At 42.7% G+C, this 23,996-nt stretch overlaps 1 protein-coding gene across 2 annotated transcripts in view; it reads right to left on the bottom strand.

The window, feature by feature from the left end:
- CTCF (CCCTC-binding factor) overlaps window positions 1-23,996 on the bottom strand; it is a 77,412-nt gene that overhangs the window by 29,574 nt on the left and 23,842 nt on the right. The window contains exons 3-4 of one of the 2 annotated variants that reach the window (XM_017967035.4): window positions 2,130-2,919; window positions 1,625-1,795 (exon numbers count right to left, since the gene is read on the bottom strand). The exons of the other annotated variant lie outside the window; for it this stretch is intronic. Of the exons in view, the coding sequence (XP_017822524.2) occupies window positions 1,625-1,795; window positions 2,130-2,910 (952 nt within the window). The 5' untranslated portion in view covers window positions 2,911-2,919. The remainder of the gene's footprint in view (window positions 1-1,624; window positions 1,796-2,129; window positions 2,920-23,996) is intronic. 2 annotated transcript variants of the gene reach the window in all.

The raw sequence follows: 23,996 nt of genomic DNA, 5'->3' as shown, positions 1-23,996 counted from the left end.
TCAAAGTACCAAATAAAGCATATTATCAAGTGTTGGAGTAGAAATTGGGGAGAAGTTAAGAAGTGACTAAATCACATTAGTGAAGAATGCACTCATGTACATACAGCATACTGTTTGTGATTAACACCTACTTGATCACGGTCATCGGACAACCAGCACAACAAATCTAAAACAAAAGTTGTCATTAGAAATTTTTTTCTTTTTAAAAATTTTTTATTTTTTTGTTGTTATGTTGCCCAGGCTGGAATGCAGTGGCTATTCACAGGCACAATCCCACTACTGATCAGCACAGGAGTTTTGACCTGCTCCGTTTCCGACCTGGGCCGGTTCACCACTCCTTAGGCAACCTGGTGGTCCCTCGCTCCTGGGAGGTCACCATACTGATGCCGAACTTAGTGCGGAAACCCGATTGGCATAGCGCACTACAGCCCACAACTTGTGGGCTCAATCGATCCTCCCACCTCAGCCTCCCGAGTAGCTGGGACTACAGGCACGTGCCACAGTGCCCAGCATCATTAGAAATTTTTAAAAGCCTAAAAAACAAAAACAGGAGTTGTCATATAAAATGAAGTAGAGAATATGGATAGAAGAAAGTTATTCTGCATGAAAAACCATGTGAGAAGACTTGTAGCCAAGTGCCTACACTGAGATAAACAGCCCAGAAGAGCTTAAAGAGAGGTTTAGTGCACAGAGTCCCTCCACTTTAGAGACCTCTTGGAACCTGGCCACAGCCACCATAAAGCTAGTATCAGAATACCTGAACACTGAAGTACGTAAGGTGGTCAAACAATGTGTGAATTGTCAGAATAATGCCTTAAGTTTTCCATTCTGAAATTACTTATCTTCCTTGATGCGAAACAACCAGAAACAAAAAATGTCTTTTTATTTTGTTTTTGAGAAGGAGTCTCACTCTGTCGCCAGGCTGGAGTGTGATGGCGCCATCTTGGCTCACTGCAACACCTGCCTCCTGGGTTTCAAACAATTCTCCTGCTTTAGCCTCCTGAGTAGCTGGGATTACAGGCACCCACCACCACACCTGGCTAATGTTATGTGTTTCTAGTAGACAGATGGGGTTTCGCCATGTTGGCCAGGCTGGTCTCCAACTTCTGGTCTCAAGTGATCCGCCTGCCTTAGCCTCTCAAAGTGCTGGGATTACAGGCATCAGTCACTGTGCCTGGCCCTTTTTTTTTTTTTTTTTTTTTTAAATAAAGGTAGGATGTCACTTCTATTTCAAAAGATTAAAAAAAATTTTTTTTAAACAACAGGGTTTCACCTGGCTGGTCTCGAACTCCTCAGGTGATCCACCTGCCTCGGCCTCCCAAAGTGCTGGGATTACAGGTGTGAGCCATCGCACCAGGCTGTCACTTCTATTTCTAATATTCTTCCTCATATTGCTTGAGACACTTTTTAAGAAATAGGGTGTTGTTACTTTTCATTAAATTTTCTTTACATTTGTCTATAAAAACTAAGTCCAAGTGCTTACAATAAAAATCAAGATTATAAAAAGGACATCATAAAAATAAAAACTTCCTTTAAATTCTTGCTAGAGTCAGCTTGAATAATACTAAAAAGCCAAGTCTGAACATTTGCTGTTGTAGTCCCCAACATTCTCATCCAGCAGCACCTGTGTGTGTGTTAAGGTGATTCCTCAGGAGGGTGACTGTTCTGAATGCCCTGCCGCAGAGATGGCACTTGTGTGGTCTCTCATCAGTGTGGCTTTTCATGTGCCGATCCAAATTTGAACGCCGTGGACACGTGTAACTGCAAAGCTCACACTGGAATGTCTTCTTTACACCTATATGCAAAATAAAACACTTGCTGCAGAGTTTCAAAGTGTTAAGATTAACCCTTATCTTAAATTTCTACAAATATACTTTATTAGCTTTTAATAACAAAACCAATATAAGTCATATTAAGTCATAATTCTCATGTTACTAATACATTTACTTCTTCTTTAGGATTAAAAGAGCACTCAATCTGGAAAAAACTTCTTTCAGACTGGTTTTAAAGAGTGGTACCCACATAACAACCTTTTACAAATATGGTTAATATAAAACAATGTGCATATGCACTGTGCTGTGCTTATCCCAAAATGGTTTTATGAAACCACTATAATAAACTTGTTTTACCTTTCTTTTTAATTTTTGTTGGCTTTGGAGGCTTCATATTACCAACCACTTTCTCTGCATTAACCTCTGACAGCAGACCCTCCTGCTGTTCTTCCTCAAAATCATAGACAGACACATCCACATCTTTGCCCTCCTCTGTGTAACGCAGTTTGCTCTTTTTGGTTTTCTTTGTTTTTTTGGCTGGTGGCTGATAGTCTGGGTCTTTTTGCCAACTAGGATCTTCCTGGGGTGGAAGCTCCCCTTGTTCTAGTGTCTCCACCTCTCCATTGGCCCCCACTTTAACCACCTGAAAACCTTCAGGCAAGGGTAAGGTGTGGCATATCATGGGTTCACTTTCCGCAAGGCCCTCTTTAGACACTTCATTCTCATAAGCCCCCTGGAGTTCTTCTACTGAAGTAGTAGCAACAGGTACAGTCACAGGAACAGGTACTTGAACAAGCTGAAGCTCTCCTATGTTTATGGGCTGTTCCTCCATATTTACAACCTGTAAAGTTATAATCTGGGTATCGTCCACAGCAGCCTCTGCTTCTGGAGCCACTGTACCCTCCATTACTTCAGTCTTCATCTGAAGAAGGGTGGGGTCCAGCTGTTCCATCATTACCATCTGTACACTGCTGTTAACATCCTGGACCACCTCACCCCCATCCGTCTGGTTCTGGGGTAGGTGGCAGGTATCTTCTTCCTGGCCCCCTTCCCGGCGTCTCTGGTAAGTCTTTCTCTCCTTTCCTTTAATAAAAGTTTCGGACTCCTCCACAATGGCTTCGACCGCCTCACCTTCCATTTCCCCTTCCTTTATTAAGGGAGAACACAGATTGTTATGTAAAGCAAAGCATGTCTAAATAAAACATACATTTTAAAACAAAAAGACCATGGTGAATGAATCAGGCATCAATGGTTAATATTAAAAAAGACACAACAGACATTATGTGCCTCTTGATGGAAGAAAAAAACACTACCTATAAAGCAATCTTGTCAAACAAACCCAAAACCTCTGAAACCAATCAAGTCTCTAGAAGTCACCAATTAACAGAAAACTGGTGACTGAGGGTGTTAAATTACAGTACAGGGATTAAGTCAGCGATATCCATACTGAGGAAACACTGCAAGATTATACTCAGTTTCTTCTGCAAATAAATAGCCAGAAGAATATAAGGGAAGATTGGAGGGAGAACCAGTAGATCACCGGCTCTTAGCCTGGGGTGACTTGCCTCTAGGAACATCTGGCTAACAAATTTGGTTGTCCCTACTGGGCTGGGATGTGCTATTGGTATCTAGTCGGGGGAGGCTAGAGATGTTATTAATCATCCTCCAAGGCACATGTCAGTCCTCCATCACAAAGAACTACCAGGCTCAAGATGTCAAGATGTCAGGCTCAAGAGCACTGAGGATGAGAAACTCTGATACAGAGCAAAGAGCCTTAAGAGACAGTAATCAATCACAATGAATGAATTTTCTTTGGATCCTGATTCAAACCAATAAATGGTGAAAAAAAATGTGACACAAGACAATTAGAAATTTCAACTGGATATTTGATGATATTAAAGAATTACTAACAAAACTAGTTTAAATCCTATACATGTAGTAGGGAAGAAATTGGTCAAATAACATAAAATTTCAGTTGGTGGGCATAAGTTCAAGAGATCTATTGTATAACATGACTATTACAGTTAATGTATACCTGAAGATAACTAAAAGTTGATTTTGAAGTGTTCTCATCACAAAAAAAATGACAAGGATGTGAAATAATGCACATGTGAATTAACTTAATTTTCTGCAAAGATGGGGTCTTGCCATGTTTCTAGGCAGGCCTTGAACCCCTGGGCTCAAGCAATCCTCCCACCTAGGCCTCCCAAAGTGCTGGGATTACATGTGTGAGCCACTGTGCCTGGCCCTGCCGATGTTTTATAAAAACCTTTATTAAGGCAGACAGGCACGGTGGCTCATGCCTATAATCCCAGCACTTTGGAAGGCCGAGGCAGACGGGATCACCTAAGGTTGGGAGTTTGAGACCAGCCTGACCAACATGGAAAAACCCCCTTTCTACTAAGAATACAAAATTAGCTAGGCATGGTGGCGCATGTTTGTAATCCCAGCTACTTGGGAGGCTGAGGCAGAAGAATTGCTTGAACCCTGGAGGCAGGGGTTGTGGTGAGCCGATTTAAGCTATTGCACTGCAGCCTGGGCAACAAGAGCAAAACTCCATCTCAAAAAAAAAAAAAAAAAGCTTTATTAAGGTATAATTGACATACAAAAAGCTTACATGTATTTAATGTATACATTTTGATGAATTTGGACATATGCATCTATCTGTGATACTATTACTACAAAGTACTAAACATGCCTCCAAAATTTCCTTGTATTTTTGTTTTTGGTGGTAAGAACATTTATCATGAGATCCATCCTCAACATAATTCAAAGTGCACAATACGATATGATTAACATAGAAACTATGTTGTGTAGCAGATCTCTAGAACTTATTCATCTTGCGTAACTGGAACTTTATATCCACTGAGCAGCAGTAGTTCCCCATTTTCCCCTCTGTCAAAGTTTTTTGAAGTCAAACTCAGAACTTAGATTTAGACTGCAATGGCCCTGCTTGGAGACACCACACAAAACTGCCCCATGTCATACCATCAACTTGGTATCTCTCCCTGCAGCCCCCACAATGAGATCATGACTTTCCTGAGAATAAGAACTACATCTAACAAGTGGTTTTTACTCTTTAGCACTGTGCCCAGGTTGGTAAGTACTCAATTAATGCCAACCAAATTGATTATACAATAGAAAACAGAAAACAAATCAGCCAATTCATAGTTTTTGGCTCTTAAATCTTGTGAATGGGCCAGGCACAGTGGCTCATGCCTGTAATCCCAGCACTTTGGGAGGCCAAGGCCGGTGGATCAGTTGAGGCCAGGAGTTCAAGACAAGCGTGGCTCACATGGCAAAACCCCATCTGTACTAAAAATAAAAAAATAAAAAATTAGCCAGGCATGGTGGCACACACCTATAATCCCAGCTACTCGAGAGGCTAAGGCATGAGAATAGCTTGAACCCTGGAGGTAGAGGTCATAGTAAGCTGAGAACATGCCCATGCACTCCAGCCTGGGCAACAGAGTGAGACTCTGTCTCAAAAACAAAAAACAAACAAAAATCTTGTGAATGACATTACCTAAATAAGAGCAAAATAAGGGCTGGGCATGATGGCTCACGCCTGTAATCCCAGCACTTTGGGAGACCAAGGCGAGTGCATCACCTGAGGTCAGGAGTTGGAGACCATCCTGGCCAACATGGTAAAATCCCATCTCTTAAAAAAAAAAAAGAAAAAGAAAAAAAAAAAGCAAAATAAGTCAGACCAGGCAGTGCAGCAGCTCATGCCTGTAATCCCAGCACTTTGGGAGGCTTAGGATGGTGGATCACTTGAGGTCAAAAGTTCGAGACCAGCCTGGCCAACATGGTAAAACCCCATTTCTACTAAAAATACAGAAAGTTAGCCCGGCGTGGTGACAGTCGCCTGTAATCCCAGCCAGTGCACCCCAGCCTAGTCTACAGAGTGAGACTTCATCTCTAAATAAGTAAGTAAATAAAGATAAAAATACAAAAATTAGCCAGTGTGGTAGCACATGCCTGTAAATCCCAGCTACTTGGGAGGCTGAGGCAGAATTACTTGAATTGGGGAGGTGGAGGTTTCAGTGAGCCAAGATTGTGCCACTGCACTGCAGCCAGAGTGACAGAGTGAGACTTCATCTTAAAAAAAAAAAGAAAAATGTTGTGAACAATCATCTACTTCAAGGCAATAAACTGATCTAATAAAACCCACAAGTGCATACAAACTTAGGTTACTTCAAAATTAAAACTTAGGCCAGGTGCAGTGGCTCACACCTATAATCTCAGCATTTTGGGAGGCTGAGGCAGGTGGAATCACTTGAAATCAGGAGCGCCAGACAAGCCTGGCCAAGGTGGCGAAACCCTGTCTCTACTAAAAATAACAAAAATTAGCCAGGTGTGGTGGCAGATGCCTGTAATCTCAGCTATTAGGGAGGCTGAGGCAGAAGAACTGCTTGAACCTGGGAGGTGGAAGTTGCAGTGAATTGAGATCAGGCCACTATACTTCCTCCACCCAGGGCAGCAGAGCAAGGCTCTGTATCAAAAATAATAATAATAATAATAATAATAAATTTATAGCCGGCTGTGGTGGAGTGTGCCTGTAATCCCAGCTGCTTGAAAGGCTGAGGCACTAGACTCCCTTGAACCGAGGAGGCAGAGATTGCGGTGAGCCAAGCGCCATTAGACTCCAGCCTGCAGCCTGGGTAACAGAGTGAAACCCTGTCTCCAAAAAAAAAGTTTTGTATTTTTGGCCAAGAAGAATAGGGCTCAAACAAAGCTTTTGCTACTTCTATTAGAGACACTCTTCAAATCTGTCCAGACATTTTAACATTGTATCCATGTTAGCAGTCAGAGAAGACTCCTTATGCCAGGACCACCTGTGAGGCAGTATAAGAACTACAGAGAGGGCCAGGCGCGGCAGCTCAAGCCTGTAATCCCAGGACTTTGGGAGGCTGAGGCAGGTAAATCACGAGGTCAAGATATCAAGACCATCCTGGTCAATATGGAAAAACCCTGTGTCTACTAAAAATACAAAAAATTAGCTGGGCATGGTGGTGTGTGCCTGTAATCTCAGCTACTAGGAGGCTGAGGCAGGAGAATTACCTGAACCCAGGAGGCGGAGGCTGCGGTGAGCTGAGATCGCGCCATTGCACCCCAGCCTGGGTAGCAAGAGCGAAACTCCGTCTCAAAAAAAAAAAAAAAAAAGAACTACAGAGAGATGGGCAAGGCCTGATCCTACATTATAGGAGTTACTGTCTAACATAAGGACAAAATAGGTAGTACAATGGTTCAAGGTAAAATTAGGTAGGTCTGGAGACGGATAACATGACCAGGTGTGATAGAAAAATGCTTCATAAATGTGGAATTTGAATGGAACCCTGAAATATGAACAGGACGTTTAAGGGCAGAGTTTGGCAGTATGGGGGCAGAGGGTATATTCTGTAGGGGAAGGGTTTGGATTTTTGGGTAGAATAAACACGTGGGAATTAATTATGAGTAAGAAAAAGAACTGGCTTAAAGCACAGGACAGAGGAGAGGGTAGTAAAACGAGAAAGATGTGCTGGTTGCCCCCCCAGTTTGGACAGTCTTGAATAAAATACGAAGACTATACCTCAGACGCTGGCAATGGAAAACCACTTATGTTTTCTGGACAGAGAAGTAAAGATTCACTCATTTCACAAGGAACAGGACTTAATTTTCTCAAAAAGGGTGTTTCGCAAAAAATGTATGTTGCACTTACCACCCTCTTTGGCTTACAAGGCCCTCGGTACCTGATCCTATGATAACCTATTAGGATTAATGTCTTGCCCTCTAGCACTTTCCCCTTCAGTCAAGCTGCTTGTCTTTTTATCTGGATACAGTTCCCACTGTCATCTCCCTGTTTTTACTCTGTACTTTATGTCTAATCCACTCCTCTCAGCACCAGGATATCCTTGGCACAACAAAGGTTTCTGAGGTTCTTGTGGCCATTACTTTACTCCGAATGTGTTTCTGATAAAATAAAAACACAGTTTAGCACTTAAAATTTTCTCTAAATGGGCTGGGTGCAGTGGCTCACGCCTGTCATTCCAACACTTTGGGAGGCCGAGGCAGACAAACCACGAGGTCAAGAGACTGAGACTGTCCTGGTCAACACGGTGAAACCCCATTTCTACTAAAAATACAAAAATTAGCTGGGCAACGTGGCGCATGCCTGTAGTCCCAGGTACTCCGGAGGCTGAGGCAGGAGAATTGCTTGAACCGGTGAGGTGGAGGTCACAGTGAACCAAAATCGTGCCACTACACTCCAGTCTGGGCGACAGAGCAAGACTCTCCAAAAAAAAAAATCTCAAAATGATCTATTTTCCCAGTTGGGTGTGAAAGCTCTTTGAGGGCAAAAGCCAGGCTTGAAGCAATGTACATTTCTGGACTGATTCAGCAAACCCAACATCTGCCTGGAACAAAAATAAGGCTCATGGAAAACTCCTGAGGTTGTTGGGTTGCCAGTTTGGTTTATTCTGCCATTACCTTCTTTCATTAGTCCCTTGTTCTTAACAACCAAGAGAAAAATACTACAACATCCAATGCAAAGGCCTCTTACTTACTATGCTGTTCCATGACAATGGGGACAAATGTAACAAAATGTTACTGCAGAAGGTGAGGATTAAAAAACATTTGTAGAATGCTTTATAACTTGCCTAAAAACTAAAAATGTCCAAGTGCTAGAATTTTTATTCTCACTGATACTTCTGATTGTGAAAGACTAAGTCTAATCCCCTAACTACAATTAATTTTATATACTCATACTGTTCAGACAGATTACTTTTAGGATAAAAATTCTCTACACTGGTGCTGTTCAATAGAAATACAATGCAAGCCACAAACAAGCCACACTATATGTAATTTTAAGTAAAAAAATTTCATATTAAAAAGTTAAAAAAAGGTGAAATGCATTTTAGTAATTTATTTTACTTAGCCCAATATGTCCAAAATATCATTTCAAGGTTTAATCAATTTAAAAAATTATTGTTATATTTGAGACACAGACTCACTCTGTTGCCCAGATCGGATTGCATGATCACAGCTCACTGTAATCTCTAACTCCTGGGCTCCAGTGATCCTCCTGCCTCAGTCTCCCAAGCAGCTAGGACTACAGGTGCATGCCACCATGCTCAACTAATTTTTTTTTTTTTTTGGCAGCGTTTCGTTTGTTGCCCAGGCTGGAGTGCAGTAGAATGGTCATGGCTCATTGCAGCCTTGACTTCCTGGGCTCAGGTGATTTTCCCACGTCAGCCTCCCAACTAGCTGGGACTGCAGGTTCATGCCAAAGTGCCAAGCTAATTTTTTTTGGATTTTTATCAGAGGTGGGGTCTCACCATGTTGTCCAGACTGGTCTCAAACTCTTGGGCTCAAGTGATCTGCCCGCCTCAGCCTCCCAAAGTGCTGGGATTATAGGCATAAGCCACCATTCCTGGCCCTTAATTTTTTTATTTTGTGATTTTTTTTGTAGAGGTGAGGGCTCACTAAGTGGCCCAGGCTGGTCTTGAACTCCCAGCCTCAAGCAACTGTTCCATTGTGGACTCCCAAAGTGCTGGGATTACAGTTATATGTCATCGTGCCCAGGAATATTTTACATTTACAGCATACCTTAATTTGAACCAGTCACACTCTAAATTCTCAACAGCAACATGAGGCTAGGAGCTTCTGTACGGGACAGACCAGCAACACCGGCATAACCTTGGAGCTTCTTAGAAACACAGAACGTCAGATCCCACTTTTGACCCACAGAGTGAGCTTTTGCAATTTAACATTATACTATTACCGTTTCTCCATTAAGAATTTTCTTTTTTTTTAGTCATTCAAAACTACACAACTAAAAAAAAATTTTTTAAGTGAAAATTTTCAGTCCCTAAAAAGTCCCAAAAGTTAGTATCCCTGCAAAGGGAATGATAATCCAAATGTCTGGAGTTAGGGAACAGCGAAAAAGCCCAATTTGCTTCAGAATGACATTCTCAGAAAAGGCATCAAAGAACGAAAAATTCACATGCTGTGAATGCAAATGTGGTGACCCTGTCAGAGTCACTACATAATCCCAGACTACTTAAATATCCTCAATAATAAAACTGGTGGAGTGAAAACAATTTTTGTTGTCTCCAGGATTTTCCAGCATATAATTTGATGCTACAATCTGAAGAGGATGGAAAAAAAAATCCATCTGGTCTCTGGTGTGAATTTGAAAACTTAAAATGTTAAAAATTGCTTGCAAGTAACCAAGTCCAACCAAAAAGAAGTCACAGAATTATAAACCAGGTAGAAAAAGTGGCACAAAAGAATAAACACTGAAACCAATTGTGTTTCCAAGGGGTTGAGCTGACAAGAGTAGTGTCTCACTGTAAAAACAAAAAACAAAAAACACCACACACACACACACACACACACACACACACACACACGCCCGCCCGCGCGCACATAAGGTCCATGAAACAACAGCATCTACTCAGGTCTTAGAGCAATAGCTTCTATTTTTATAGAGAAACATCAGACACAAAGTAGCAAGCCAGGAGCCTCTCAATACACTGCTTAAAAATCTCAGTGCATCCCATCAAACAGTGGATCCCTCCTTTTACTTAACTTGCTTTACTTCCCTTCCAGAGGGAGTCTCCTCTGAATCAGTAAATAACCAATAGGCTGGACCAGGTCACTCTCCCTGGGGACCGTGCTTGTAGCTGCCTCTAGCAACACTAGCAGCTCCAATCCATCTCCTCCCTTTCTTTACTGTTTTCAAATACTCAGTTTCTCTTAGCACAAAACATACCTAACCCACTCTAATTCCTACATATTTTTTGGCTCTATCCTTGCTTGAGTTGCCCATGCCTTCTAGGTTTTGTCAAATCTTTTTCTGTAAACCAATACCATCAAAAATAAGTTTATATCACTCAAAAGTGTTTTCATTTACTTCCAGGACACCGTTTTTTCCTCCAGATTAAGAAAATTATCTAACATTCTGATTCTGTTTTCTCAGCTATTCGTTTAAAGGGGTATATATATATATATATATATATACACACATACACACACACACACACACACACGTGCGTGCTCATATTATATATGGAATTTACATATACTTCTACATATGGCTTTGCTCTTCTTATTTGTTTTTGTTTTTGAGACAGTGTCTTACTCTGTCGCCCAGGCTGGAATGCAATGGCATGATCTCGGCTCACTGAAACTTCTGCCTCCTGGGTCCAAGTGATTGTCCTGCCTCAGCCTCCTGAGTGGCTGGGATTACAGGCACCCGCCACTACACCCAGCTGATTTTTATATTTTTAGTAGAGAGGGGTTTCCCCATGTTAGCCAGGCTGGTCTCAAACTCCTGACCTTAGGTGATCCACCCACCTTATCCTTCCAAAGTACTGGGATTACAGGTGTAAGCCACCACGCATGACCTGCTCTCTTATCTTAAAAATCTGTCCTTACGACTAGGTATGATGGCTCATGCCTGTCATCCCAGCACTTTGGGAGGATGAGGTAAACCACATGAGCCCAGGAGTTCAAGCCCAGCACAGGCAACAGAGGGAGACCCCCATCTCTACAAATTTTTAAAACCATATATTAGCCAGGCTGGGGATGGTGGCTCACATCTGTAATCCCAGCACTTTGGGAGACTGAGGTGGGCAGATTCCTTGAGTCCAGGAGTTCGAGGCCAGCTTGGGCAACTTGGTGAAATACCATCTCTACAAAAAATAGGCATAGTGGTGCATGCCTGTAGTCCCAGCTACTTGGGAGGATGAGGCAGGAGGATCATTTGAGCTCAGGATGCAGAGGTTACAGTGAGCTGAGATCACACCATTGCACTCCCCAGCCTGGGCAACAGAGTGAGTGAGACCCTGTCCACAAAAAATAAAATAAATTAAAATACATACATATATATTGAGATGGAGTCTCACTCTGTCGCCCAGGATGGAGTGCAGAGGCACAATCTTAGCTCACTGCAACCTCTGCCTCCCAGTTTCAAGCGATTCTCCTGCCTCAGTCTTCCAAGTAGCTGGGACTACAGGTGAGTGCCATCACGCCCAGCTAACTTTTTGTATTTTTAGTGGAGACAGGGTTTCACTGTGCTAGAGAGGATGGTCTCGATCTCCTGACCTCGTGATCCACCGTGCCTGGCCCTATCTGTCCCTATTAAAAAGGATTTAACTCCCTCCTTAGCCCTCTGTGGTCCTTTTGTTTGGCCCACAGGTACCACCCCATCAAGAACCACCAGAGCCAACCCAAAGGCTTTTCCTTCACCCTGTCAGTTTCTCTGGCATCTGACAAAATGGAACTCATATTTTTCCTTTATAAGCCTCTTTCCTCCCTTGGCTCCCTTCATCTCTGAGCACTCTTTCATCAGCCTCCTTGAGCACACCACACCTTGTACTAGCCTTTTAACTTCCACTGTTTCTACACAAAGGTCTTTCTAATCTGTATGTGCAATCCCAGTTTCACTGCCTAAAGGATCTCTCTCTGATTGTTTGGCTGTCATCTTCAACTCAAACATACCCAATCCACACTAACCAATTAAATGATCTCGGTAAAGTGGATGGGTTAATTGTCTGGACTGTGGTATCACCATAAAATGGAGCTCATAAAAAGGACCTAAGACCAGGTCCTTATTGTGTTTCTCTACCATCTAGGTGAAAAAGTGAAGCTTAGATAAAAAAACATTTTGCTATTCGGTCAACTTCTCTGTAGAGGATCAACAGGAGGTTCCTTCAGACTAAGAAGAGCAATCCAGGCAATCAGGGATAAGAGGCTAAAAGGAAAGAAAACTGGCATCTGAGTGCTTCCCTGCCCTTGCTGACTGTAGAGTGTGTGACAAGGACCTAGCCTCCAACACAGGGACCCCAGGGGCTTGCATCTCTGGAGAGCATGCTGGATCAGCCAGCCCTTCCTTCTCTTGCTTCAGCCACTTCTTGGCTAGCTCTATGTAGCTTAAATCTTGCCCATTTAAAACTCCCCTCAACCCTATCACACGATTTAATATCTGTCATCTTTTTTCCTACCAGGCTCATCTCCACACTTGCTGTCTCTTACCTTCTACTCACCAGTTTGGTTTCTGCTCCCCAATACTTTATGGAGCTGCCCTGAGGCCAGCAATGGCCCTTAACTGGTAAATCCTCCAAGGCTTTCTGTCCTTATCTGACTTGACCTCTCTGTGGAATTCAGCATTCTAGTCTAGGCTTTATCCCAGAATTGTGCCAGACCATCAGAAAGCTGGATATACTTGGGCCACATGGCCTGATCCCGGTAAACTACTTTTACTGAGTTTCACTTTGGCATCATGTCTTAGCTTACACTAAAGGATAAGTGGGAGAAATTGCATTGGGAGTTAAATACTTGGAAAAGCTTTCCTTCAAGGAATTCTTTTTTTCTTTTATTGTGAAACCTACATTAACAGGATTATACTGCTATTTTATTTTTAAGCTGGCCACATCTTAATTTGTTGCCTCTCAAACCATGTAATACATTTCTATTATAATTTGTATTTTCTAGTTTATTCATATCATTTATTATCTGTATTTTCTATATATTTCTTCAAGTTCTTTCGGACCAAGATGGGCTACAAACTTCAAAGTGTATATACATTATTTAATAAACTACTGAAATATAGGAAAATATACAGAAACATAAAAAATTACAGAAAAAGAATAACATGAAGTGAAACGTACAGGGTCTATTTGAAGATTATAAAACTCTTCCCCTGGCCAGGTGCAGTGGTATGCCTGATTGCCAAGAGTTTGGAAGGCTGAGGACAGTGAACTGCTTGAGCCCAGGAGTCTGAGACCAGGCCTGGGCAACGCAGTAGGACACCGTCTCTACAAAAACTTTTAAAATTTAACCAGGTGTGGTGGTGGACGCCTGTAGTCCCAGTCACCTGCAAGGCTGAGGTGAGAGGATTGCTTGAGTCCAGGAGGTTAAGGCTGCAGCGAGTGGCCTCTGCACTCTGGCGGGGAGAGGAGGAGAAAAAACAACCCCTCCCCCTCCAGCCCCAAACTCCTCCAGGAGGCATTTAAAAAAACCTCACTAAAGATGCTATTATCTATATCCATAAAGCCATAATAATTCATATAATGTGGTACCGCTTACTACCATAGGCAGACAATTTAAACAGAAGAGAGAATCCAGAAACAAACTCTAGTGAATAAAAAAGTTGTAATTGTAAATTAGTAAGAAAAAGATTGTTGAATAAAGGGTACCAGAAAAACAGTTAACTATTTGGAAAAAAACTGAGTTACTTTTAATCCATTTGGAATATATATGTTGTATGAAATAAAGCAGCATTGGCCAGGATGGGCATGGTGGCTCATGAGGGTCAGGAGTTCAAGACCAGCCTGACCAAGATGGTAAAACCCTGTCTCTACTAAAAATACAAAAATCAGCCAGGTGTGGTGGCAGGGGCCTGTAATCCCAGCTACTTAGAAGGCTGAGGCAGAGAATTCCTTGAACCTGCGAAGTGGAGGCTGCAGTGAGCCAAGACTGCACCACTGTACTCCAGGCAGGGCAACAGAGCGAGACCTTGTCTCTTTTAAAAAAAAAAAAAAAAAAAAAAAAGAGAATTGGCCGGGAACAGTGGCTCACGCCTGTAATCCCAACACTTGGGAAGCCAGGAAGTGGATCACTTGAGGTCAGAAGTTCATGACCAGCCTGGTCAATATGCTGAAATACCGTCTTTACTAAAAATATAAAAATTAGCCAGGTGTGGTGCCAGGTGCCTGTAATCCCAGCTACTTGGGAGGCTGAGGCAGGAGAATCCCTTGAACCTGGGAGGTGAAGGTTGCAGTGAGCTGAGATCAAGCCACTGCACTCCAGCCTGGAGACAGAGTGAGACTGTCTCAAAAAAAAAAAAAAAAAAAAAAAGGCAGGCACAGTGGCTGACGCCTGTAATCCCAGCACTTTTGAGAGGCTGAAGTGGGCAGATCATGAGGTCGGGAGTTTGAGACCAGCCTGGCCAACACAGTGAAACCTCGTCTCTATGAAAAATACAAAAAATTAGCGAGGTGTGGTGGTATGCACCTGTAATCCCAGCTACTTGGGAGACTGAGGTAGGAGAATCACATGAACCCAGGAGTTGGAGGGTGCAGTGAGCTGAGATTGTGCCATTGCACTCCAGCCCAAGCAACAGTGTGAGACTCTGTCTCAAAAAAAAAAAAAAAAATACTCCTCAATGTTGGCCTTCATGCAGTGAAACTAGTATAATTCTACTGAAGGTAATTGGTAGTGTGAATCGAGAACTTTTAAAATATTCAAATTTTGATCTGGTAATTCTACTTTACACATTATGCCCAGATTATACAAACACAGATTATAAAGACATTATTAAAGTGAATAATTATAAACAACCTAAAATTCCAAACATAGGGGAAGTAAATGACAATATACGTACAAAATGGAATATAATGTACACATTAAAAATAGTGCTTTAATATAATACTTAATATGGAGAAAATGTTTGTTCTATATTTAAAAAGGGAGGACAGGCAGAATGCAATCACTGTTACAAGTCAGAGAGGGGCACTCCAATTCTGTTTTTTCTAATTAGCAGTGTGACCTGGGGTAAGATATAATACCTTCTCGCCACAGTTTTCTTTTCTATAAAATAAGGATAATAACAGTACCCATTTCATAGGCTATCATAAAAACCCAATTAAACAACATATGCATGAGCCAACTGCAGTCCCCTGTATACTTATAGGCCAGCCAAGAAGACATTCAACAAGGTTAACTCAACAATATATGCTTTTTCAGCTTCCTAGATTGCTAATTAGATTCCTAGAATCTAATCTTATCTAAACCTTTGATAAATTTTCCCCACAAAAATGACTTCTCTGATAAAGTATTGGATTTCTATAGGAAGAAGGAAGAATCTATATTTTGATTTCTGAAGCAATCAGTTGACAGAAGGTGGTGACTGACTAAATCCAGGAATGAAGGAGAAAGTAAAAAAGAACAAGCCAGCCATGGTGGTTTGTACCTATAGTTCCAGCTACTTGGGAAGCTGAGGCAGGACAATGACTTGGAGCCAGGAGTTTGGGGTAAGTCAAAGGAAGGATGGGGGGAGGGTGGCAGGAAGAGACAGAACAGCTTTGCAGGCTGGTCAGTCTTGTTCTGTCCTGAATATTGATGCCACACAAAACCTTCTAGAAATGAGGCTCAAAAATTCTGATTGTTGATGCTTACTGAATCAGGTCCAAATTCTCCAACTTAGCTCCCAGAGCTCTGTACAATTTGTTTCCATTCCCTTCCACCCACCTAACCACACCTTTGACTACTTTCTGCTAGGCATCTTCCATATCAGTATCTGCCTTCTTGCCCCCTCCCAGCTCAGGTCACTTTCAACATCAAATCCATCTCAACCTTGACCAATGCAAACTGACCGAAAGTTTTAACTGCAGCATAATGTTCTATGTGTTTTTCCCCCCAATATTAGCTTTTTAAGAGTGGGAACTATGCCTTTTATTTCTGTAGTCTCTATAGTAATGGATACAAAACAGTGTTAGACAAACAGGAATTATCAGTGTCACTGTCAGGTGAAACAGGTATAAATAGTTTCCGCACAGGACAAGAGCAGGAAGGTAATACGGAAAAACAAAACACTGCTTATATGCCAAGTGAAAGCCTAACTTTTTGAATTTACCTTTATTGTTCTTTGCATCACTTTTTTTTTTTTTTTTTTTGGTAAAGACAAAGTTTCACTATGTTGCCCAGGCTTTTCTAGAACCCCTGGGCTCAAGAGATCCTCCCACCTCAGCCCTCACAAAGTGCTGGGAATACAGGCACAAGCCACTGTACCTAGCTTGTGTCAATTCCTACACTTTTTTTTTTTTCTGAGACAGGTCTGCCCTATCGCTCAGACTGGAGTTCAGTGGCATAATCATGGCTCATTGCAGCCTTGACATCCTGGGTTCAAGTGATCCTACCACCTCAGCCTCCTAAGTAGCTGGGACTACAGGCATGTGCCACCATACTTGGCTAATTTTATTTTACAGAGATGATATCGCATTATATTGCCTAGGCTGGTCTCCTAAGCTCAAGTGATCCTTCCACCTTGGCCTCCCAAAGTGCTGAGATTATAGGCATGAACAACCATAGAGAAAAATAGAGAAAAAATATAATGAAGAAAACAGAGAAAAATTAAAATTCCCAAAGGCACAATTACAGGTTAGATCTTTAAAAATCCTGCCAGGTAAAAATAGAAGCTAATTGTGAATACATTAATTTTTGAAAACATTAAGGTTTAGTAGTGTATCACTTATGATTATGATTACATAGCAAATATGTCAATTTCCAAAGGAAAACAACCAAAATAACCTGTTATACTTACCACTGCAGAGTTTAGTCAGTTAAGACTGATGATTATACTAAGAATAATCCATGTGTACTGAGAATAAGACAGTAGAAAAGAATGATTTCTAGCAGTCTATTTTATAATAAAACCAGCAACTTTGTTTAATATACTACTTTACTTTCCATTACAAGGGGCAACTGATTGCTAAAAACCCCACCTTATTTCCTGCAGAGATCAGAAGTCTGTTTGCATTCTCTTGGTGAGAAATATTAATAGCAGCTCTAAAACCCCATGAACGTTTATAAGCCACAGCAATTCTGAAAGTCAACATAAAGGGCACCTAACAAATGGCCTAACAGAAGTCGATACAAATCCTCAGACATCATGAGAAGGCAGAAAACACACAGCCATAAAAAAGAATGAAATCATGTCCTTTATAGAAACATGGATGCAGCTGGAGGTCATTATCCTAAGCGATTTAAGGCAGGAACAGAAAACCAACTACTGCATGTTCTAATAAATTTATTAAGTGGGAGCTACACATTGGGTACACATGGACATAAACATCACAATAGACTATAATGGGGAGGGAGAAAACGGGGTAAGGACTGAAAAACAATTTATTGGGTACTATGCTTTTTATCTGAGTGATGAGAACTGTACCCCCAAACTTCAGTATCACACAGTATACCCATGTACACACAAAAAAATTTGCACATGTACCCCCTGAATCTAAAATAAAAGTTGAAATTATAAAACTTTTTTTTTTTTTTTTGAGACGGAGTTTTGCTCTTGTTACCCAGGCTGGAGTGCAGTGGGGCAATCTCAGCTCACCGCCACCTCTGCCTCCTGGGTTCAGGCAATTCTCCTGCCTCAGCCTCCTGAGTAGCTGGGATTACAGGCACGCGCCACTGTGCCCAGCTAATTTTTTGTATTTTTAGTAGAGATGGGGTTTCACCATGTTGACCAGGATGGTCTCGATCTCTTGACCTCATGATTCACCCACCTAGGCCTCCCAAAGTGCTGGGATTACAGGCATGAGCCACCGCGCCTGGCTATAAAACATTTTAAAAGAGAACAAAAGATACCTTGCAGCTTTCTCTTTATATATATAAAATATATAATATATATTTATATATATATACACTTATATAATTTTTTTTCCTCCAGACGGAGTTTCACTTTGTAACCCAGGCTGAAATGCAGTGGTGTGATCTCGGCTGACTACAACCTCCGCCTCCTGGGTTCAAGTGATTCTCCTGCCTTAGCCTCCTGAGTAGCCGGGATAACAGAAGCGCACCAACACGCCCAGCTATTTTTTTTATTTTTAGTAGAGACAGGGTTTCACCATATTGGTCAGGGTGATCTCAAATTCCTGAGCTCAAGTAATCCACCCGCCTCAGCCTCCCAAAGTGCTGCGATTACTGACATTGAGCCACCATGCCCAGCCTCTCTATGTATCTGTTTTTGTTGTTTTTGAAATACGTCTCACTCTGCTGCCCAGGCTGGAGTACAGTGGCGTGATCTCAGTTCACTGCAATCTCTGCCTCCTGGGGTCAAGTAATTCTCCTGTCTCTGTCTCCTGAGTAGGTGAAACTACAGGCGCATGCCACCATGCCAGCTAATTTTTGTATTTTAGTAGAAACGGGGTTTCACCATATTGATCAGTTTGGTCTGAACTCCTGACCTCTGGAGATCCATCAGCCTCAGCTTCCCAAAGTGCTTAGATTACAGGCATGAGCCATCCCACCTGGCCTTATTTATTTATTTATTTATTTTTAGACAGACTCTCGCTCTGACACCCAGGCTGGAGTGCAGTGGCATAATCCCGGCCACTGAAACCTCCACCTCCCAGGTTCAAGCAATTCCCCTGCCTCAGCCTCTTGAGTAGCTAGATTACGGCATACACCACTATGCTCAGCTAATTTTTTTTTTTTTTGAGACAGTCTTGCTCTGTCACTAGGTGCCAGGCTAGAGTGCAGTGGTGTGATCACCTCTCACTGCAACTTCTGCCTCCTGGGTTCAAGCAATTCTCCTGCCTCAGCCTCCCAAGTAGCTGGGACTATAGGCACGAACCACCATGCCCGGCTCATTTTTGTATTTTAGTAGAGACAGGGTCTTACCATGTTGGCCAGGATGGTCTCGATCTCTTGACCTTGTGATCCACCCGCCTCGGCCTCCCAAAGTGCTGGGATTACAGGCGTGAGCCACTGCTCAAATTTTTTTTTAAGACGGAGTTTCACTTGTTGCCCAAGCTGGAGTGCAATGGCGTGATCTCAGCTCACTGCAACCTCTGCCTCCCGGGTTCAAGCAACTCTCCTGCCTCAGCCTCTTCAGTAGCTGGGATTATGGGCATCAGCCACCACACCTGGCTAATTTTTTGTATTTTTAGTGGAAATGGGGTTTCACCATGTTGGCTAGGCTGGTCTCAAACTCCTGACCTCAGGTAATCTGCTGCCTTGGCCTCCCAAGTGCTGGGATTACAGGCATGAGCCACTGCGCCCAGTCAATTTTTGTAATTTTAGTAGAAACAGAGTTTCACCATGTTGGCCAGGCTGGTCTCAAATTCCTGACTTAGGTAATCTGCCCACCTTAGCCTCCCAAAGTGCTGGGATTACGGTGTGGGCCACTGTGTCCAGCCAATACATCTTTAAATCAGAAAAATGTTGACTGAAAAGCTTAGTCTAGTATTCTGACTATAGAGAATGTTAAATGACACTAGGACAGGGAGGGGGAAAAAAGCAATTATAAGTAATCAGGTCAGGCACAGTGGCTTAAACCAATAATCCCAGCACTTGAGGCACCAGAGCCACGAGATTCATTTGAGCCCAAGAGTTCAAGACCAGCCTGGACAACATAGTGAGATCTTGTCACCAGATCTTTCTCTGTGGGTTCCTCTGCTAAGACCACTGCCATGCCAGTGACAGTAACCTGGACAACCATCACAACAACCACAACACCGTCCTCGGGCCTGGGGTTCCCCACCATTGGTCCCCTCAGTCCCTGACCTGGCCCCTGGGTCTCCTTCGACTACTGCAGCTGGGGGAGCTGAGGTAGAAGGAACGCCTGAGCCCAGGCTGCAGTGAGCTATGATCACACCACTGCACTCATCTGGGTGACAGAACAAGACTGTCTTGAAAAGAAAAGACATCAGTTTTTCCTGAGAATGAAAGAAAAAACTAAGTAATTTTTACTAGATGCAGGACACTAGCCAAATGAACAAAAGTTATTAACTCTTTTAGAATAAAAGCTGGGTTTAAAAGTTAAACAGACAAACCATTTTACTCTGCTATTCTTTTTTTTTTTTTTTTTTAATTGAGTCGGATTTTCGCTCGTTACCCAGGCTGGAGTGCAATGGCGCAATCTCGGCTCACCACAACCTCCGCCTCCTGGGTTCAGGCAATTCTCCTGCCTCAGCCTCCTGAGTAGCTGGGATTACAGGCACGTGCCACCATGCCCAGCTAATTTTTTGTATTTTTAGTAGAGACAGGGTTTCACCATGTTGACCAGGGTGGTCTCGATCTCTTGACCTCGTGTGATCCACCCGCCTAGGCCTCCCAAAGTGCTGGGATTACAGGTGTGAGCCACTGAGGCTTTGTTTTTGGAGACAGAGTCTTGCTCTGTTGCCCAGGCTGGAGTGCAATGGTGTTATCTCGTGTTTCTGCAACCTCTAAGTCCTAGATCCAAGCAATTCTCTGGCCTCAGCCTCCAGTAGCTGGGGTTACAGGCACCAACCATCATACCTAGCTAATTTGTATTTTTAGTAGAGACAGGGTTTCACCATACTGGCCAGGCTGGGCTTAAACTCCTGACCTCAGGTGATCAACCCACCTTAGCCTCCCAAAGAGCTGGGATTACAGGCGTGAACCACCACGCCCCGACAGCCACTGTGCCTGGTCAAGGCTGTGAGGCTGTGTGTGTGTAAATAAGTAAAAAAGAAATGAAAATGTTTCTCTTAAGTTAAAAAAAAAAGTTATGAGTATTTCAGTATTTTGTTAACAATCTCCCCTCCCATTTGTTAATATTAAAGGGTATGGTCAAAACAAAACAATTATCCTAACAGCTACTTGAAGAAAACCCACTAAAGCTTTGAATCTAGGAAATACATAATAAAATATCTGAAATGGCAACAGTGAAACTAGTATGGGAGGAGGGGAAGGAATTATTTTGCTACAAAGAATAATGAAGGCTAGACAGCAGTTCTTTCACCAAAAAGTGGCTGATGCTACTATAAAGAGGAACTCCTCTTAAAAAAAAAGTTCTAAATGTTTTTTCTTTGAGATGGAGTTTCGCTCTTGTTGCCCAGTCTGGAGTGCAACAGAGCGATCATGGCTCACTGTAATGCCCGCCTCCCAGGTTCAAGCAATTCTCCTGCCTTAGCCTCCTTCAGTAGTGGGGACTACAGATGCCCGCCATCATGCGAGGCTAATTTTTGTATTTTTAGTAGAGATGGGGCTTTGCCATGTTGGCCAGGTTGGTCTTGAACTCCTGACTTCAGGTGATCCACCCACCTCAGCCTCCAGAAATGCTGGAATTGCAGGTGTCCACTGTGCCCCCTCCCTCTCTTTTTCAAGTTAATGGAAGAAATGCGGTATTAGGTGCCAAGGTGACATCTGGGGCTGGGGGATGGGAGGGGGAGACTGTGTGCAAGTACTGGGGGTAGACCTTCAATCAGTATTGTGGTAGTGTTGACTCCCAGATAAGCTTTGTCTTCTGCACCGGGTTCAGTTCTTAGGGAGCTCCTTGTCTGGTACGGAGAAAGAACAACAAATGGGAGCTACATAGTGTGATGAGTGCTTTAACAAGGATTAACATACTTCCCTACCACCCTGGCATAAAGGATGACTTCAGTGGGTAAAGGGCTTTAAGGAGAGGAATTGCTAAAGCTGGATACTAAAGAATGAGATAAACCTTGCCTGACAAACTACAGAACAGTTGAACAGTATATAACAAAAACTTAAGTATGTATGGAATTAGACCAATTTTGTGCATAAGTAATTTAAAGTAACTGAGTGGAACTGTACTAAGCCATCTCAAATTAATGCTTGTTTTTTATTGATTGATTGATTGTCGGAGTCTCGACAGGGTAGAGTGCAGCGGTGCGATCTCGGCTCACTGCAACCTCTGCCTCCCAGGTTCAAGCGATTCCCCTGCCTCTGCCTCCTGAGTAGCTGGGACTATAGGCGCACACCACCATGCCCAGCTAATTTTTTTTGTATTTTTAGTAGAGACAAGGTTTCTGAACCTCCATCCTGGCCAACAATGGTGAAAAACCCCATCTCTACTAAAAATGCAAAAAATTGGCCAGACAGGGTGGTGGACGCCTGAAATCCCAAATACTCAGGAGGGCTGAGGCACGAGAATTGCTTGAACCCCAGGAGGCAGAGGTTGCCAGTAAGCTGAGACCATGCCACTGCACTCAAGCCTGGGTGACGGAGCAAGTAGCTCATGTCTGTAATCCCAGCACTTTGGGAGGGTGGAGCAGGAGGATCACTTGAGCCTAAGAGTTCAAGATCAGCTGCTGCAACATGGCAAAACACCAATCTCTACAAAAAAATACAAAATTAGCTAGGTGTGGTGGCATACACCAGCAGTCCTGGCTACTCGGGGGTTTGAGATGGGAGGATTGCTTGAGCCCAGGAGGCAGAGGTTGCAGTGAGCTGTGATCGCACCACTGCACTCTAGCTTGGGCAACAGAGTGGAACTGTCTCAAAAAATAGATGACTGGATGGACAGATGAGACAGAGACTGATCCCAGAAATTCTTATTTCAAAAGATCCTCAGGTGATTCTCATATAGAATCTCTGTTGACCATGGTTTATAAGTGACGCCTACAGACAAACAGTAATTTACTCTAAATATAGGTCTACATAAATCCAAACTACTCAGTACCCATAGTTTTCAAGTGTGATAATTTTTTGTCTGTTCCTTAGATAAAAATCTACAGGCCAGGCACTGTAATCCCAGCACTTTTGGGGGGCTGAGGCAGGTAGATCACCTGAAGTCAAGAGTTTGAGACCAGCCTGGCCAACATGGGAAAACACCATCTCTACTAAAAATACAAAAAATTAGCTGAGCTGGTGGCAAGCTGTAATCCTAGCTACTTGGGAGGCTGAGGCAGGGGAACTGCTTGAACCTGCAAGGCGGAGGTTGTAGTGACCGAGCTTGTACCACTGCACTCCAGCCTGGGCAGCAAGAGTGAAACTCTGCCTTAAAAAAAAATCTACTTCAAAACTAATGTAATTATCACATAAGCAATAACAGAATGTATAACTCAATGAGTAAGTGTTTCGCCTTTTCCCCCCTTTTTGTGGAGAACGGGGTGTTGCTATGTTGCCCAGATAGGTCTTGAACTCCTGGGCTCAAGCTATCCTCCTGCCTCTGCCCCCCTCCAAGTGTTGGTATCACAGGCATGAGCCACTGTGCCTGGAAGAGTAAGTTTTAAAGTTTCATTTCTATTGTGGGAACAACCAATATTTTACACAATCTCTAGGTAATAAGTACAAGCTCCTACTAGGCATGAAAGAAGGAAAAAAGAAAAGAAAAAAACCTGCCGAAACTGGCATACTTGATAGGGCGAACTGTGATGGTTTTTATTTTTATAAATTATTTTTTAAAAAATAAATCTTAATTGCTCTGTAGAGACAGGGGTCTCACTGTGTTGCCCAGCTTTTCTGGAACTCCTGGGCTCAAGTGATCCTCCAGACTCGACTTCCAAAGTACTGGGACTATAGGTGTGAACCATCAGGCCTGAACTGTCAGGATTTTGCAGTGTCTCAGTGGCCACGTGGCCCATAATCTACTAGGGGATTGGCATATAACCTAGGACTCACTCATAAAGGCTACTTAGTAAAATCAAGAAAATTTTTATTTGGTAAAGGGTTCTCCTATGAAGTTAACATTAAATCAGAAGCTAACAGTGTAAATACAACAATGCACATTTGTACCAAACA

Source organism: Callithrix jacchus, chromosome 20 (genome assembly GCF_049354715.1).
Source record: "Callithrix jacchus isolate 240 chromosome 20, calJac240_pri, whole genome shotgun sequence".
Lineage (NCBI taxonomy): Eukaryota > Metazoa > Chordata > Mammalia > Primates > Cebidae > Callithrix > Callithrix jacchus.
The sequence above is the reverse complement of the archived record's forward strand: the minus strand, read 5'-3'. Positions and strand labels throughout refer to the sequence as shown.